Source organism: Danio rerio, chromosome 20 (assembly GCF_049306965.1).
Source record: "Danio rerio strain Tuebingen ecotype United States chromosome 20, GRCz12tu, whole genome shotgun sequence".
NCBI classification, from domain to species: domain Eukaryota; kingdom Metazoa; phylum Chordata; class Actinopteri; order Cypriniformes; family Danionidae; genus Danio; species Danio rerio.
The window spans coordinates 22,646,386-22,666,750 of record NC_133195.1 but is presented as its reverse complement, the minus strand read 5'-3'; the positions used below and the strand labels follow the sequence as shown (position 1 = coordinate 22,666,750).

At 35.1% G+C, this 20,365-nt stretch overlaps 1 protein-coding gene across 6 annotated transcripts in view; it reads left to right on the top strand.

The window, feature by feature from the left end:
- Positions 1-20,365, top strand: part of kcnh5a (potassium voltage-gated channel, subfamily H (eag-related), member 5a) — a 227,768-nt gene that overhangs the window by 58,325 nt on the left and 149,078 nt on the right. For all 6 annotated transcript variants that reach the window (XM_073932538.1, NM_001276280.1, XM_073932539.1 and 3 more), the window contains 2 exon segments: positions 8,562-8,677; positions 13,078-13,470. In XM_073932538.1, coding sequence (XP_073788639.1) covers positions 8,562-8,677; positions 13,078-13,470 — 509 coding nt within the window.

The window sequence follows — 20,365 nt, the reverse complement described above, 5'->3', positions numbered from 1 at the left end:
AAATAAATAAATAAAATAAACAAATAAAGAAATAAACATACAAACAAGAATTTTCATCAATGTTCACTTTTATTTGTTAATTATTGCAATTTGCTGAATTTTTAATGAAAAAAATTGATTACCATATTAAAACTTTTAGGAAACTTATGATGATAACTATTATGTTATTTCTTTATCATTTCCACCTGTGTATTTCCATCATAAAAGCTGAAGGCTGTGGTTTAATTTTTACTCTGAATAGAACAGCATTTTAAAATCAAAATATATATATATATATATATATATATATATATATATATATATATATATATATATATATATATATATATATATATATATATATATATATAATAAAGTACAATACTGTCCCTCGAAATTAAAGGGATACTGTAGTTCAACCAAAAATGAAAATTCATGAATGACTTTCTTCTCTCAAACACACACACACACACACACACACACACACACACACACACACACACACACACACACACACACACACACACACACACACACACACACACACACACACACACACAGCACTGTCAATTTTCAATATAGTTCAACCTTTGCCACTGTGTGGATTAATACTGAATGTGGGTCGTTGTTATTACTTGAGGTTATGTTTAAGAGTAGTGAATTTGCTGCTGTTTAACTACATTAATTTATCGCATTCCTGCATTGGGCTCTCACATACTCTCTGCGTCATAACCATGCTGGGTGTTTCTCTCTGGCTGTTTCACAATATGCGGTCAGTGATCTTGCGTCCTCGTGTAACATCATCATCATCAGCTGACAAAGTTTAGTTCCAATACTCAAGACCGCAAGAACGGAGGATGCGTGAAACTTCCCAGATGTGTTCTTGATATCGAGGAAGCACTGATGCAGACTTGAGCACCGAACTTGCTCTAGAAACCCCAGAAGTCATTGCAACAAAGGTGGGAAGTGCTGCGTTTTATTTAGATTTATTATGAAAGTTTAGAGATGTAACATATTTACCTCAGGAGGTTCCCTAAATGAAATGGTGAATATAAAACATTTCCATTGAGCACCAGGAAAATTAAACTCAAATAGGTTTAGAATAAGTAAGGGGTGAGTAAATAATTTTAATTTCCCTTTTAATGACCCCTGTTCAACCACCTTTCAAGCACAGGTGCGAGTGTGTCCTCTGACTTGATCTTATAGACGGAGTTTCATCCAGAGGGGCACAAACTTCAAATCATAGCAAACAGAGAAGGAAAACAAGAAGTGAATATGGGCTCCATGGCAACAGCGAAACCCTCTGAGATTCTGCTAGATCTTTCTGTAAGCACCTGGAGAGGATTTTCAGTTTATCAGACGTATATTTTAGGATACTCTATTTGACACCATACAGCACAAACTGGTAGCCAGTAGAAGTTCAAGAGAACAAAGTCAGCAGGCCTGGAGAAAGAATGTTTAATGCATACGGCTAGTCATGTTCTGGATTTAGAACTGATTATATGAAGAAGAATAACAGCAACTGTTATTGCTGCTGGAAAGCAAGAATTCAACAATGTGTTTTTAAAAACGGGATCAAATAACATAAAAAACTTTACTGCATTTATTGTATTGTATAGACCACAGAATAGCTGCCCAATATTATATAAAAAAACCTAGCCCTTCATTTTTAATTTATATATATATATATATATATATATATATATATATATATATATATATATATATATATATATATATATATATATATATATATAAATTAAAAAAAATATATGTATAAATTAAAAAAAATATATATAAATAAATATATATAAAATATATATAAAAATACCATAATATGTCTAGATATTAAAGAAACATGCTAAGTGAACATTCGTGTTTATCTGAAAAACAATGCTGAAGTCAGTTATTCTGCTTTGAAAATGTTTGTTACGTGCCGGAGCATCTGTCTGTGTTTTGGTCCCTCTAACCCGCTCAATGCCAGTTTAGCCAATTATATTTTAGCACCTCGAGTTGCCTTGATGGAAAACTGTGTATTTGATTATGAAGTCACGAAGGCTCTCAAAGCATGCGACCAAAAATGAAACATCAAGTGGACAGAAGCAGACTCCAAAATTAGATTCAGATTTAGAGTTCTACATGAGGTGGTTATTAATTAGCAAAAAATATACAAATTTTACAAGCGTGAACATTAGGTGAGCAGGTTATATTGTAACCCCGTGTCCTAACAACATGCTACGAGAGGAGATTTGCAGTGATAAGCAATTTGACTGTTTGCACCAGACCCAACATGACAGAATTTAAATACAGCCATTCAGAAGCACAGAATAGTGCACTTACTGCACTCCAACGAAATGGTAAGATTTATAATCTAATTAATACATATTAAACGCCTTTAACATTATTATGTACATGCTGAATCACTGATATGTGTTGGCTTGCACAGAGTAACAGTTCTAAAGTATATTTCAAACAGATTATTTTATCTTCAAGATCTAAGGTGAACTATCTGCTGCTGCTTTCAGTAGTATGGCAATAAATGTTATGTAAAATAGCATTTAAACTCACACATTATTAGCATTTAACACTGAATAAATCATGAGGTATACATGAGGTAATCATTGTCAGTTTTCTGTTGTTCAGCTGCAAGAAATAAAAGGCATTTCTAATGTATCAATTTCAGGTGTTGGTTAGGACAAAATATTTATGTAGAACACAATTTAAATCAGCCTTTAATCAGAATTTAGGCTCGATAGTCAGGCTTCTGTTGGTGTCATCAATCTGGCAACCTGCTCTTGCGAGTGTTTTGGACCAGGAGTGCAATACCTAGTTCAATCACTGCGTGTCAAACATAAATACTGCAGCTTTAAATCCTGCACAGTTTTTTATGATTGTAACATTGCAATAAAAAAAATTAAGGCATATGTTTAATTGACTAAACTATTCAGTCTATTATATCAGTTTAAAGTAACTACTAAATAATAAAAAATAAATAATAATAATTTTAAAATTGAATGATAAAGTGTAAAAATTGTAAAGTGTAAAAAAATGTTAAATTGAACATATTTTAGCTTTTTTTTAAATTTTGGGCTTTATTTGAGAATTAATATTTTTCTACTTTATTGCGCTCCACCTGTTTGGGGAATTTTTTAAATTTACCAATGGGGAATTGGAAAATGGAGAAACTCAACATACCGGCCAGCCATCAAACTCAATACAGTACAGTACAAATACTCTTTAAATTTTTTCTAGCATTTAATCTACGTGTTTTTTTAAAATTAAATTATATTTACCATACATTAGCTAAAGCATCATAGAAAAACTAGTAAAACATAGTAAAAGATATTTACTTTGAGAGATGACACATTGACCAATCTTCATTGGTGAATGCAATGATGTATCTGACAGCTAAATGTGACATCTACATTTACATATCTTTGAATATTATGTGTGATTCTTAGCAAATTCTCCCCTTAGTCTGTGTTTCTTTTAGCCATTGCAGTCTTGCAGACCTCGTTTGACACTTTTTCTGCCAGATGTGTGCATTTGAGCGAGGGTAAACATATGATCCATTGTAGTTTAGGTCTGATAGTGTTCTATGCATCTGTGGTGGCCAAACAGGGATTTCTCTGAAGCTTAGCCACGTGATGTAGGCTACCTAGTGTGGTTTCTGCCCTGGTGAAGCTCTGTAAATGCCTCAGGGGTCCTGTGCTGCGTTGGGACACTTTGCTCTTAAACACCCAGATGGCTTGAACCATTCATTGTTTTTCAGATTGTTGTCCTTTTGTCTGTGACACAATGTACTTTATATTTTTCCTGTTTTATATTTAGTCTCGCTTTTTGTTTTTATGCTTATGTTTATGAAAATATACAATATTTCAAATGTTTATTGAAATCAGAATTATTAGCTCCCCATTGAATTTTTTTTCTTTTTGAAATATTTCACAAATGATGTTTAAAAGAACAGGGAAATGTTCATGGTATGTCTGATAATATTTTTTTCTTCCGGAGAAAGTCTTATTTGTTTTATTTAGGCTAGAATAAAAGCAGTTTTAAATATTTTAAAAACCATTTCAAGGTCAAAATTATTAGCCCCTTTAAGCTATATTTTTTTTCCCAATATTCTACAGAGCAAACCATTGTTATACAATAACTTGCCTAATAACCCTAACCTGCCTAGTTAACCTTTGTTTAGCCTTTAAATGTCACTTTAAGCTGTATAGAAGTTTTTTTTTTAATATCTAGTCAAATATTATTTACTGTCATCTTTTCAAAGAAAAAATAAATCAGTTATTAGAAATGAGTTGATAAAAATATCATGTTTATAAATATGTTGAAAAAAATCTTCGGAAGAAATTGGGGAAAAACAAACAGGGGGCTAATAATTTAGGGGGCATAATAATTCTGACTTCAACTGTATTATTACAGTGTAAACAATTATATACAGTTAAAGGTAAAACTAGTAATCCTCCTGTGAAATGTTTATTATTTTTCAAATATTTCCCATGTAATGTTTAACAGAGAAAAACATTTTCACAGTATTTTCGATAATATTTTTCTTCTGGAGAAAGTCTTATTTCTTTTCATTTTAATTAAGCAATTTTAATATTTAAGAGGGCTAATAATTTTGAAATAAATAAATGTATATATTTATGTATATGTATATATTATGTATATATGTGTATATATATCTATGATAATATAAATCAAGTAATAAACATACAAGAATACAATTTTATTGTAACTTTTGGACTTTATTCTTGTAATTTTGAAGTTTGAAGTTATACTCGATATTCTCATAATCTTAGATTTTTTTTAGTACATGGCATTAAAATGCTGTAAAATGTTGGCATGTTTTCTTTGTGTCATATAATTTTATTACACATAACGCAACGATTACTAAAGTAATCCTTGTTCCTTGTTTCTTGTTTTCTAGCTGAAAGAGCCTTTTACGGCTAACAGCTAAGGGGCAATCATTGTGGCGAAGGAACATAGCATAAGCAAAGTTACTTTAGTAACCGGATCGTTCCTCTTCGGGATTGGAACTTGCTATGTGGAAACTTCCACTATGGGGAAATGTATGGAAAACGGCACAATGATTGAACCTTTCCTTATCTCTGGTGAGAGGTTATGCCAAGCTATCAGCGTGAGCGCCCCTGCATCACCAGATGTGCAGTAAATGTGCACCTAGTTAAACTCTAGGAATACGACAGTGTGTTGGGAAAGCGCGCAGTCCCGATAGGGACAGATGGCCCATCTCAGGGAATCTTTATGGTCCGTTAACTGATTTAGCAGTGCCCTAGGGCGGGAAGTGCTGGTTGTCTGCGAGATGCTCGGCACAGCCGATTGGCTGGAGGCGCAGGTAGAGGTGGCGGAGCAGATCTTGGCGAAAGGCAGTGGATGTGGATGGCTTGGTGGGGGGAGCGGTCTTACGTTCTTGCCAATAGATGACTTTGCCCATCGCATCCGATTGCTCCTTCGCAGTGAAGTCCTGGGTGAGTTTACCGACGGTATTGCCAAACAGGCCAGCCTGGGATATGGGCGACATAAGAAAGCAAACTTTCTCAACTTCGCGTATATCTGCCAGGTTTAGCCAGAGGTGGCACTCCTGGACCACTAATGTTGCCATCGTCCTTCCCAAGGCACACACAGCAGACTTGTGGTTTGTAGAGCATAGTCAGTTGCGGTGCAGGGCTCCTGTAACAAGCCTTGGTCGAAACAACTTGGTGAGCGCCGGTAGGTGGCCATAGCGTGCAGAGTGGAAGCAGTCTATAGTCTATAGCCAACATCTTAAACCAACATCCGATTGACCTCAAAAACTGACATGTATTCGTCAGGTATGGCAACTAAAATCCAATGTCTGATAGACGTCATCGTGGAAACATCCACACAACGTCAAGCTGTAACATCATTAGACATTTATATTTTGTTGTTTTAGGTTGCATTGGAAAGTAACCAAAATGCAACGCCTGTCCAATATTGTATCGACGTCAGCCTTATGTTGGATTCCAACGTCAACCTGATTTTCATTTCCAAACAAAATGCAACATTCCATGATGTTGGTGTACATTGTCGATCTGTCGTCATGTTGACGTCCGATGCCCGCTGGGGGAGGAACAAATCAGAATCACTCTGTGTAGTAATAAACATAATTATAAACTCTTATATCGATTGAGTTTGACTTCTAATAAACACATACACTTTCTGACGTAAAGCTGCCCCCCACTGAATGGGCTTGAAGAAACCAGTGTGCTATTTTCATACATCCTACCAATAAGTGCACACGGCTGATTTCCTCCCCTTATCCCTTCAGTGAGTTTATTGTTCACATGGCCGTGCAGAAAGTCTTCCCCTCTGTGTAATGAGGAGAGTGGCTCAGACTTACTCTGCTACTGTATTGTTCTGTTTAAACACTCATGAGATGTGACTTAAATGGGAGAGCCTCTCTGTTATTAATGTTTTACTTCTTTTACCACCCTGTAAGCTTTTTAAAACTGGTCCGTACTGAGAGCAAATAGAGCGTGGATGAGATTTGCTGTAAAACATGACATCGGCATTGTAGGGTCTTATGAAATAATTATGTTTTCGATACATTTTCTGGTTTATTTTTTGTATTTTATATATATATATATATATATATATATATATATATATATATATATATATATATATATATATATATATATATATAATTATATAATATTTATATAATATATATATATATTATAATATACTGTATATATATCTGAAATCTATGTAATGATTAAACAAAGTATTTTATGTAATTAATTGTATTCATAAAATATCTGGATTTCATGATTGAATTAAATTTTACTAATCAAAAACAATGTCTAAACAGTTGATTACACATCATTTCACAATAATATTGTTTTATGAAAAGCTTTTTTCAGAATAAATTTAAATATTCATGTGTTGTGTATTTTAAGTAAAAAACATAAATACAAAACAAAATAAAAATCATTACAAATGTTACATGGAAATTTATACTATTTATTTAAAAAATAATCATTGTATTATGTATTTATTTATTTAATTATTATTTATGACTAATTTGAAAATTAAAATTATTACTATTTAGAAAATACATATTTCTCTTACAATTTCTCTAAGTTAAATAAATTTAATTAAATTTTAATTTCATATATTAATTTTGTAATTTAATTTAATTTAATTTAATTCTATTTTATTTTATTGATAAGTGCATGGTCAAAAGAGATTTAAGTTTCTCTGTTTATATGATATAATTTATATGTATAATTTACATTTCTGACTGTGCTTCATACAGGTCAGTGGGTTTGACAACCACCTGTAGAAACAATCTTCTCTCTTATTCACTTGACACTTTATTTAAACTCCATCTTACAAGAGCTCAATAATGAAAATGACGTTCTCTATAAATGTACCACAATCATGTTGCACTGCTTGCTTCAACCTTAAATAATCATATTTGCACAGTATTCACTTTTATTACTTCTATTGCACAATATTCTGCACAACATTGTTCAGTCTCATATAAAAGTACTTGTATAGCCTGTCTTATGTGTATAGTTTAATGCAGCGATGTCCAAACTTGGTCCTGGAGGGCCAGCGTCCTGCAGATTTAACTCCAACTTGCTTCAACACACCTGCAAGGATGTTTCTAGAATGCCTAGTAAGAGCTTGATTAGCTAGCCCAGGTGTGTTTGATTGGGGTTTGAACTAAACTTTGCAGGACACCGGCCCTCCAGGACCGAGCCTGAACATCCCTGGTTTAATGTATCTTATAGTATTTGTTAGTTTTGCATAGTTTTTTTAAGTAACTCTTGTGTCCAGTGTTGTGTTTGTATTTATGATTAATTATGTAGCACCGTTGTCCTATAAGACTTGATATTTCGTTTAGCTATACTTCCACACATGTAGCGGAATGACAATAAAGCTCAACTTGACTTTAATTTAGTGTCTAGATTCTGTGATTCTTACAATGTTTTTCACATCACAGAAATCTTAGGGCCCTAATCTTGGCACATATACTTCGTACAATCATGTAGTGAAGATATTTCTGTGTTGGACTTGTCTGACCCAACCGACTTTAGAATAATGTTGCTCAAAATAAAAACTTCCCATCAGCCATTATTAATGAGTAAGGGATGGCTTCAAATAAGACTCCCTGTTCTTCAGCTTTCATGTCTCCACCAAACCATAATGCTTTCATTTTAAAATCATAAAGAAATATTATGCCTTTGTGAAGAGCCCCCAAGGGTTCATAACACTCTCTGTTCTTACAAAGTGAATAGAGGAGGAAAGAGTTACAACACACTGTTGGCAAAAACATTAGAAATGGGACATCGGTACACAAAACATGATCTTTTTTGGAAGGAAGAACAATTTTCACTAACATCAGCAGTTGAAGGATCCTCAGTGGAAATCACTCTGGGCCGTTGCCTTCAGCTGAGGAGTGTGATGCTAGCTGTACTTCTAGTTGTGTGGAACAGTGTGTTTGAGACTGCATTAAACAGGACCAAAGGTAGAAAAATGACAAAAAAGTCTTCATAGTTGCTGACACACCATTTTTGTGGTTGCAGGATGGACCAAGTTTGCCAGGCTGACCAGGGCATTAACCAACAGCCGAGGTACGGTTCAGCAGCTCACCCCCATGAACAAGACTGAAGTCAGTCACAAGCATTCACGACTGGCAGAGGTGAGTGTCATATACTGTACATTTTTTTCATCCTTGTTGAGCCTTTCCATTGACTTTCATACTAAAGCCATTTCTACACGTACACAGGAATTTTTATAAACTGGGTTTTCCCTTTTTTCAATAATAAGAATTATTAATGACTATAATACTTAATTATAATAATTAGGTATTACTTATTAATGCAAATGTGAGAAAAAAGGCAGATTAAATGTTATGGATTTGCTTGATTGTCATCTTCTGCATTGGGTGTGAACCAAGCGGCAACTTCCCACTCTCCCTCATGAAGCCAATATGGATTTAACTGAAACTGCAATTCATCCGCTCGCCTTTGGGGGGTGGCTCCAGGAAATCCAGATGTCCACTGCATGCAATGCTAAACTGGCTAATGTTAAAGCTGATAACAACGTCTTTACAGTCTGGTACAAAAGATCCTTTTGGTGTAAATAGCTAATATTAACTTTCATGACAACTGTGAGGGGGTGAATTTGTTTACAACTCATAAGTTTGCATAATTAAGGGTGTGGCCACTTGAGTGACAGCTATGTGTTTAATAGTGACTAATATGGCATGCTGTGTGCATTTAATTGTGTTTACAAACCATTCAAGTGGCCTCCATTTCCCAGGTGAGTGAAATTACATACTTTATATACAATGAATGTATTAGTTTTATTAATAATTTATCATTCATATATTTCTTTAGAACTGTAATGCACTACAGAATCTGACAGATTAGCTGTAGGTTATAAAACAAGTATTTGAAGCGTTGTTGTACATCGTTATGCCTGGATTTCATAAATAGTCTTGCATTTGCTAACACAGACTATTTTTGACGTGTTTGAAAGTAATTCATGTTTGCCTCCTGTTGAAAAAACAACTCCTGTCATAAAAACAATGCTTATGGGCTTGATGCATTACAACAATGTTTTAAAACAACCAACACAACCAAGCACATGTGGTCAGAACACAAACGAGTCTGAGGTAATGAAGTATTAATCGTTTATCAAAAAGAAAAGCCTGTCTAAGCAAAATGCTAGCAGGCATCTGTCTCTCCACTGACGCTCCGCCTCTTTTACCTTGTTTGTTAACCCCCGGTCGGTGTGATGACAATCGAACAAAATGGCAACGATTGGCCAGGCCTACCTGTAGTTTCATTTGCCCACTTCAGAATCCTATGGGTGACATCACAGTTGCTACGTCCATACCTTTTACAGTCTATAATGTGAACCCAGCCAAGTTGGCCTATCAGAAAGGAGAAAACAGCACACATGCTGACATCATGAGGCAATAGCTCTGGTTGTACTGTCCACATTATCACACTGTACCCAGAGTTTCAGAAAATCTTCACTCTAGTTTGAGTTTTTAGAAAGTTTTGGTTTAAGTCACACAATAATTTAGTGTGGGCGAGGCAGTGGCGCAGTAGGTAGTGCTGTCGCCTCACTGCAAGAAGGTCGCTGGGTCGCTGGTTCAAACATTGGCTCAGTTGGCGTTTCTGTGTGGAGTTTGCATGTTCTCCCTGCCTTCCCGTGGGTTTCCTCCGGGTGCTCTGGTTTCCCCCACAGTCCAAAGACATGCTGTACAGGTGAATTGGGTAGGCTAAATTGTCCGAAGTGTATGAGTGTGTGTGTGAATGTGTGTGTGGATGTTTCCCTGAGATGGGTTGCGGCTGGAAGGGCATCCGCTGCGTAAAAACTCGCTGGATAAGTTGGCGGTTCACTCCCCTGTGGCGATCCCGGATTAATAAAGGGACTAAGCCGAAAAGAAAATGAATGAATGAATGAATGAATGAATGAATAATTTAGTGTGAACAAACAGCGAAACCTCATAGAAAAAAGTGTGGTTTTGAAAATACCTGTTTGTGTGGACAGGGCCTAAGATTATATTTTTTATCTCTTAATCATAAATTTGACCTTTATAAAAGACTATTTATATTTTATTTTTATCAGCAGAGCTTTTGGCTTGTCAGGCTTATTTAATTGTCCTGGAGGAATTTGGATTTATAGGCAAAACCTGATCCACACGCACATGTTGGTTTTGTGGGGGTTTATGAGGACTATCTATTGACCTTATTCTTGAAGTATGAGCGGATGCAGCCATTTGATTATTTTTGGTTCAAGACCACCGATCTCATTCACTTTCAATGTTTATGCTGCTTTATGTTGCAAACTGATCTTTTCATATTATAATATTCTACTTTTTATGCTTAGTCAGAAACACACTTGTTTGCAGAGCAAGTGGTTTGACCGTCTTTTGCCGTATTTTTATTCTTCCTCTATTCCTCTATTTTCATTTCTCCCTTCTTAGGCGACTGAATCGGAAGTTCTTAAACAATCACAAAGCGGGCACAGTTCCGCATTGAACGATAAGGTCAATAAACGTAATATGTTTTATACAGTAAAACATGCTCATTATATCATCTTACCCTACTCCTACTGCAAAACCCAACCATCACATGAAACGTGGAAAATTTGTGAATGTAAAAAGATCCTGTTAAGTATGATTTTTAAGCATTATGAATTACAAGGACACAATGTATGTCCTCATAAACCACCTCAGCATTGTAATACCTTCATCATATTCATGTCATTTTTCAAATGTGTGTCCTCATAAACCATCAAAACCAGTACACATGCACACACACACTCACATATGCACTTACAAAAAAAAAAACATAAAAAGGTCAGCTGTCTTTGTCTTCTGTCCCACATTGCAGAAATAAAGTATGACTTTGCTTCCAGACTAATGATATTTGACTCAGCTGATCAGTCAATGCTGACATAAGCTTTATGTCTCTAAAGCTTGGGTGTATTATATCTTATGATGCCCTTACAACATGAATGGCCCTTTAATTAATGAGGTACAGTGCAATACATATTCCTTACAGTGCATATTATGGACAAGGAAAAAGACCAGCTTATGCCAGCATTAGACTTTGCACCACACTTTTTTTGAGTGGTTCTGTTATTAAAAGTTGTCTGTAATGAAGTGATGTATTGTAAAATTTATATTAAGGGGCCGTTTACAGTCAAAAATGACAAACGTTTTATGTGTACTGCCTGTTTGTTTAGATAACAATGTTGTTTTTGTGACTGAAAACATATACATCTAAAACAGTTTTTTTAAGGGGAAGTTTAGAAAACACAGCCGTTGTTGTGTCCTCGTAAACACAAAAAAACAAAAGTCTTTGAAAATGATGATTTATCAAGTACCCATCGAAACAAAAGAGTGACAGGAAAGCAGGAGATAAAACAAGAAACACAAGTGCTAAATATAAATATATTTATATTTAGATGTGTAACAGCACATGTATTCAACCAGAACCATCTTGGTACGAGGGTCACCATTAGGTTCACACACTCTCTCGATGAATACAGTCTGTCCAAATGTGTGGCACTGTTAGACAGAAAAGACCACATCAGTGCAACAACTGAGGAGCATTCTGAAAATGCGAGATGCATTGCACATTAGTGGTTCCACCATGTTGCTGTTGTCATGCCAATGCTACCATAAACAAACACTCAAAAAATATTTTTTTAACTTGTTCAAACTACTTAATTAAAATGAGCTGAAACAACATAATTCTTGAGATTTCATTAAGAAAACTTTTTTTTTCATGTTCAATCCACATAAGTTTGTTAAACATGTTAAGTTAAATTAATTTGTGTTGGGACAAAATGAATGAATTGGGTGGAACACAATTTTTTTTTTACAGTGAAGAAGTGCGCAACACCAATCCCGCTTCCAAGTTGTTCTAATTGGTCCACTGATCTGGAACTAAATAAGCATTGGTGCTGATAAAAAAGTTGAAGTAATTTTATCTTAACATGATACAAAAACAAAAAACCTGGTGCTGCAAAAATTGCCACAAAAGAAATGATCACGCACATCCATTAAAAAATAGAAATTTTAAATTCTTGTGCGCACGTAAGTCAATCTCTAAGTAAGTGAGTCCCTTCTCTATGCACAAACTATAATATTGAACAGTTGTTGTTTGCTGCCTCTGCTGTTATGGATGGACACAGTGCTGGCATTTTTTATTAAACAAGATTTCCCTTTTGAATCTTACTAAATCTTAAATTTATTACACAAAACACAATTGTTTTTCTGGTGAGCTTAATCTTTGAAGGTTTAATGCACAATTTCCTAATTATAAAGTTTAATTTTTCATTATTGTGTCTATTTCAGATTTTGCATCATTAGAAGGTCTCATATAGGTCTAATTTATATGTATGGGTTTACAAAAATAAGCTTTGATAATACAATTATAATCCTGTGGTGACACCATGTTCACCTAAAACGTGCAGCTATCTTAAAGTCTGGCCCAAATCTCTTTATCTTTACAACAAACAAACAAGCAATCAAACAAATAAGTTTTCAATATTTTTCTTTACTCTGTTTTCAAGGCTCTTCAACTGGGCTCCGACATTCTCCCTCAATATAAGCAAGAGGCTCCTAAAACTCCACCTCATATTATATTGCACTACTGCACCTTTAAGACCACTTGGGACTGGGTTATTCTCATCCTCACCTTCTACACAGCCATCATGGTGCCCTACAATGTGTCTTTTAAGACCAAGCAGAACAACCTGGTGTGGTTGGTACTGGACAGCGTGGTGGATGTCATCTTCCTAGTGGATATTGTGTTGAACTTTCATACAACTTTTGTGGGACCTGGAGGAGAGGTCATATCTGACCCAAAGCTTATACGCATGAACTACTTGAAGACCTGGTTTGTCATAGACCTGCTGTCCTGTCTACCCTATGACATCATCAATGCCTTTGAAAACGTGGATGAGGTAAGCAATTTTTCAAAGACATTTATATGCATGGAGCTTTCTAAGCTAAATTTGTCTCTGATGCTTTTCTGATGGAATGCAATATTGGATTAAAATATAATTTTTTTAGAATTTCTCAGTTAAATTGAAATATATATGAGTAGTAGTGCGATATGGTTTGAGGCCACAGGCTGAGAGCATTAATGTCACACCAGTGACAGTATACAGCCACATCGCACTGCTACGAGTGTGATATTGCGTTTATACAGCAGTTCCACGGCACAATCGTGTATGTATAAAAGAAAATGAAACACGGAAAGTCTCAAAACCCTTTTGTATGAGGGACTACTTTCTTTTGCCATTCATTCACATCTGCAGCTGATTTAAGAACAGCAGAATTGGTTGCTACTTCACAAACGTCACTTTAGAGCTAGTATTTGAATGATTCTCTTGCGTGATGTCTTAAGTGATGACAAAACAGGTAATTTTGCTGACATTTTAGGAATATAAGACTGAACGGTATGAAATGTCATCAGTCTACAGAGATTTTCCAGTATTTCTGTTTCCATGGGGAGAACACAATAATTAACCCCGAAAAAGCCAAAGCAAAGTGTGGCGAGTGAGGTGGGGCCGAGAACAGTGATGGTATACGAGGCAGGTGAGTGAGATAATCAGAGACACCAGGACGCATCACCTGCCTCAAGTCTCACGGAGGAGACAGGGAAACTAAAAGGAGAAGAGAAGCCAGTGCTAGACGAGACAGGACCAGGCCCGGACATATTACTTTTACATTTTACTTTTTCATTTAGTTTGACAGCATTCTCTGTGAAGAGTTGCCTACCGTTTCTTTTATTTCTTCATTAAAACTCATGAAAAGTTGAGTCGATCGCTTCACTGGTTCAGAAAGCTTCATTTCACTATCACTAAATGTCAGTATGTAGGCAAGAGGTCATACAAGGTGGCAGAAAATCTAAACGGGAAACAGACTGAGAATCAAAATACGGGAACACAAACTAGGAGAAGCTCTTCGTAATATTTGTGATAGAAACACGACTCTGCAATATGCGAATGAAGGTGAGGTGTATTTATAGTCCCTGTAATTAATGCAGAGTTGTGCAGCTGTGTCTGTGTGTAAGTGTCTGGATTGTTGTCAGCTGTTGCAGGAGTTGATGAGCGCAGGAAGTTCTAGGAGCTGTAGTTCGTTCAGCAGTAATCTCCAATAGAGAAAACCCCGCTGGCAATTGCAACAAACTAATAAAGTAATCGCCAGTTGCGACAACACGACTGACTATCACAAACAATGAAATGTTTATTAATTCCCCATATTAACATATTGGTGCGATTATATAAAGGAAAGTATGATATTTCAGAATTTTTTAAAGACATTATAAAAAAGGTTATTTTAAAAATCACAATATTGCTATTTATACTGTATTTTTATGATGATATTTGATTCAGTAAGCTGTTTTTGTATTTTTAAGTGAATCAGAAACACGTATGAATGACTTATGAATCTTTTTTAATTAGGATAACTCACTTGCTAATTCAATTGCATGTGTGAATTGCTGCTGTCAGAATGACTTTACTCAGTACTTGAGTAACTTGAAAAACAGATTTAACGACCATGGATTATTTTACTCTGTGTATTATGTCTTTAATTCAAATGAACTGCCGAACAAATATCTTTTGTTTACATTACTTTTGATCATATTAGATTGTTCTCAGATGTCCAATTACAGTATGGGCACAAATCAATAATCCTTCATCTTCTTTGCTTTTATTACTCATGGTGTTATGTTTATGGATTAATTCCAATCAAATTTTCCACTCTCAGCTCTTGTGTTATAATTGATCCTCCTCCATGTTTCTGAAGTTGGTGATTATTCATCTTTGGAACTGTTTTTGGGTAATTACTGTTTGAGCAGTTTGACTTCTCCAGCATACATTTCCATCTCTTATTGAGAAGAAAGAAACTCGTCTTGTGTTCCTCTCTCTGCAGTGCTGCATGCTTGTTTTTTTTTTTTTTGTAAGTGTCAGTAATGCTTTATGAAACTCCCGAAAACTGTATCCATTACTGCCATTTCTTTCCATATCAGTGGCTGCTCACGATACTCCACATTAGCCTAAATGATCTCAAGCCAGCCAGAGAGTTCAATGAGACAGTAAGTGGGCTGGTTCAATTTTTAGAGTGTGTGTAGTAGATGTGTGATGTGTGCTCAGAGTAGACACGAGGATAGACTGAGAAGGAGTTGTGTTATGCTTCAATCTTATTATCAATGCTCAGGTACTGTATACTTTCACCTCGGGGGACTGTATTTACAAGACAAGTGGTTTGAAGGGGCCCTGTTATTCTTTTTACAACTTTAACTTTTTATTGCTGTTTTTGCATTAAACATTCTACAAAATCTAAATAAATTCAGTCAGTTAAGTCACAATGTGAATTGCTCAGTGTTTCAGTGTTTCTGAACTTCTTCAAACACCTTGGATGTGGTCCTTACCACCTAAGGAATGCCCAAAAGACAAGACTTGGTTTTGTATTGTTGCATTGTCCAATAGATAATAATTTACAGATATTAAACTAATGCACATTGGGAAAATGTGTTTTTAATCTGTTTACATTAGATGCATTTCCATTAATCTTCAACTTTGGAATTGTGCAATATAATATATGCACATCTACCAATATTCATAGCCATTATTTTTGTAAAGACTTTGTTTAATGGAAATGCTGTCATTTCACATTTTTGTAATGTAAATCAAGTTAGTGACAACTTTAACCAACGTTATATGAACTTTAGTGTGGTTTTGACTTGACCATTTGTGTAATTAATACAACCATATATTTTCAAAAGGCCAAAGAAAATAAATAAATAAATAAAAAAGGAATATGCATATATACAGTACAGTATATAGGCCACTTTATTAGGTACCCCCTGTGCCTTCACAACTGCCCTAATTCTTTGTGGCATTGAACAAGGATTGAACAAGGTACTGGAAATTTCCTCATTTTCTCTTTTTTTAAAAAAATATTTCCTAAATGATGTTTAACAGAGCAAGGACATTTTCAAAGTATGTCTGATAATATTTTTTCGTTTGGAGAAAGTTTTATTTGTTTTATTTCTTCTAGAATAAGAGCAGTTTTTTATGTCAATACTATTAGCCCCTTTAAGCTATATTTTTTTCCATAGTCTACAGAACAAACCATCATTATACAATAACTTGCCTAATTACCCTAATCTGCCTAGTTAACTTAATTAACCTAGTCAAGTCAAGTCTTTAAATGTCACTTTAAGCTGTATAGAAGTACAAAAAAAACCTCTCTCTGTTAAACAGAAATTGCTGGAAAAATAATTCAGGGGGGCTAATAATTCTGATGCATCACGGGATAGCGTAGCGTCCATCAGATGCGCACTTCAGAATCTGTAGTGATTCTGAAGTGCGCATAGGAGATCACCCAGGTACTTCTTGCAAACTGTTTTTTGAATTCTATGAATTCGAACATACTACTTGGATTGCATACCTTTTTTAGCATACTATATAGTATGGAAGTACGTGATTTCAGGTGCAACCCAGGTGACAGCCTAACTTCTGTGCTTGTGGTTAAAATCAGTGTTCTCTCTGTGTAGAAAGAAGTGTTGTTTAGGAACTGTAGAAAAAGGAGTTTAAACTGGCAAACTTTTAAATACATGGAGATATTTTGTTTATTGTTGCCGGAGTATTCAAGACTCAAGCTATAGAGACACAACCCTCTTCTAGAAAGGAGGCAGTTCATGTTGCCTTTAAAGAGAAGATAATAAAACAAGACCCTGAAGTACCTTTTTGCACCTTTAGTTTAGAGCTTATAACTCATTTTAGGGAAAAAAACTTGTATCACAAGGACCCATTGTGGACCTTTAAATGTCCAGTTATGGGTTTTGCATCCCTAGGTAAAATTGTACCTACTTTTAAAAACTTTTTTTCCTGACAGTGATGATGATCTCTTTTTTCAGTCTCTATTCAATAAATGGTAAACAAATGATATGTTCTTTAGTGTTCAATAGAATTTTTTTTTTTATAGTTGAGCTATCTCTTTAAGGGTTCTCAAAATAGATGATAGAGTGCTGATAAACTTTTATACCTGTGTTTTGAGTGTTAAGCACTTCCATTACCTTTTTTTACTTTAGCGTACATGAAGTTTTCTGATGGACTTGCAGGACATTTTGCTCACCAGACTTTTTTTTTCACTATTATATTCATTCTTGAGACATCAGTTCAACTAATATGGAGTGCTGGGAAGGACTGTATCATCCGAAAAACTTTAATGGGTGCAAGAGCCCTAATGGAGGTTGGATTGGCCAACTATGGACATTAGGAGTAAAATATTATTACCCTACGTTATTAATCCCTCCATATGCATGGTATGATATATTTATCCAATAAAATAACTCTTCGGACTCTCACTGGTGCCGGTGTGTTAACGGTTGCCCAGGCAACAGGCATCCTCTGCCATTGTGGTGGTGCTGTTGTTGGAATGCATGAGTCTCTGCACCATTGGAACACAATGAAGTCCCAAAACTGCAGTGTGCCCAGATCTCAATAAAGTGTTCCTGTGGCATCTGAGACTGCATGTGTTGCTGAATCACTTCTGATGGGGTGAATAGTGCATGCTGAGTTCAGCTAAGGACACGTATGATGAAGTAATGTCTGATTGAGCTGCAGATTTATTGCTTTATTTATATTTCTGTTTTATTTTCGGAAATAGGCTCTTTTAAGCTACCTAGAGTTGCATTTAACCATTTCTGAATCTATTTATCCTATCTCCGCGTATGGCACTTTTAGCTAAGCTTAGCATCAATCATTGAATCAGATTAGACCATTAGCATCTCGTTCAACAAAAAGGTTTGAATAATTTTTCAATTGAACCTAGAAAATAGCAACTTTTCATTTTTCGTTGGTCATTGTACATGATGTGACTACAGAAGAGTAAAGCTGTATATAAGAAAATAATCAAAACTCTTGATTTTTAATACAAAATACTTTTGAGTGGAATGCTAAATGTAAAATCTGATTCAATGATTTATGTGATAAGCTATGAATCAATGAGATAAGCTATAAAATTGCTCCTGCCAGACCAAGAGATTATCTGAATGGCTTTAAAAATAGTACAGCTATTAGCCTAATTAAAAAAAGAAGTGTTTTACACCTATTTTACCCCTTTTCAAGGTTTAATACAAGTATTTTGTGTCTCTAGAATGTGTCTATAAAGTCTCAGCTCAAAACACCCATGAGATTTTTTATTATACCTTTTTAAATTTTGGAAATTTAAGCTGTTAAGACATTGTAGCTGTTTTTATTGCCTGTGACTTTAATGCAAATGATCTGGGTCTCCCCACCCACCATTCCCAATTGCGTGTCAGAGCCACAAAGATCTGTTTGAGGCCTGTAGCCTAAACACATAGATAAACAGCACAGTGACAGACAAGAATGAAGCAGATCTCTCTTACTACAGTAAGAACTTTCTTCACTGTTATTTGATATATTTGTTGTAGAGTTAATTCAAGCCTTTCTCCAATGATGAGTCACACACACTGCTGTATGGACATCTGTTATGTTAATTTACAAAATAAACCTGATTTAACGTCCACAAGCCGCACTCCTACTGTATATCACCTTGTGGTGGACCTCAAAATGGGAGATTTGGATCTTATTTTAATCGGGAATTTTTAAAAAAACGAGATTTGTTGTGTTTATATCACTATACCTACACACAGTTCTGTCCAGTGTGCTTACTAAAGTTTAAAAGCCTAAAATAAATTCATCATAGGTGCCCTTTAATTATTCAGCAGGGATTTGTTGGGTGTTATCGGTTGGGTATTTTATTCAGTATAGTTTTTTAGTTTTATGTTTATCATCGTATAAAGCAATACATTCAAAGCCTAAATGTGTTTCAACTTTTTGTACTGCAACTTTTTGTATTGTGTATTGTAATTTGTATTTTACACCTTAAATCATTGCTTTGCTTAAAAATCATGACCAATACGCAGAGGAAACAAACTATAATGTAAAATCAAGAACTTTCTGGTACAGTTTTTATAATATATGAGATTGCAACCCAGTACAGTGAAAACCCTTGATAATAAATATTTCCTTTAAACCCTTGATGCTGTGAAGAATCATTTAAGTAACCTTTATTATTTAGAGCGTGAGGATATGACCTACATCTCTTTGACAGCTTTAGATGAAGTTTTAATAAATAGGCAGGCATACTGAGACTCTGTATTAAAAGAGAGCAGCGTTCTGAAAGAGGAAAAGAATATTTGATTGATGCTGTTCATCCCTTTATAGAGTAAATAAAAAGTTCATGTTAAGTTTTCCCATTCATTTAAGTTATGCTAAATTTACACAGCTAATGTGGCACTGAAGTTCAATTGTAGTGGCATTTTGCTGTAGTTGTTTTTACACTGATACGACTTAAATGCTTTTACACATCAACAACAATGAATTATTTTTATACTAAGCACTAAGCAGACATAACCTTGCCTGGCTTTGAAGCATCATTTGCTTCTTTGCACTGAATTTTGAACAGACACCGGCAGCCTTTACTTAGAAATGTAGAAATGCCTTGTCATGTGTTTCAGAATGTGTATATACAGTAGATGCCACTTTGCATGTGTGAACTGTGCTTATGGTTTATATTTACCAACAGAGAGTGCTATTATAAAAGCTGACGACTTTTGGCACATCTGTTGTTGAAATGTCATCTGACCCCCACTGAATTCTGTTTGTTTCCCAAACCTGACACAAACCACAACCTCAACGGGACACTTGTTGAGCTAGGACGTGTTAATGCTAGACCCTCACGGAGTAATCTGTGATGTGAGTTTTTCACTCAGTAACAAACACAACAAATAACAGTGGTGAAAAAAGAGCTGCTAAG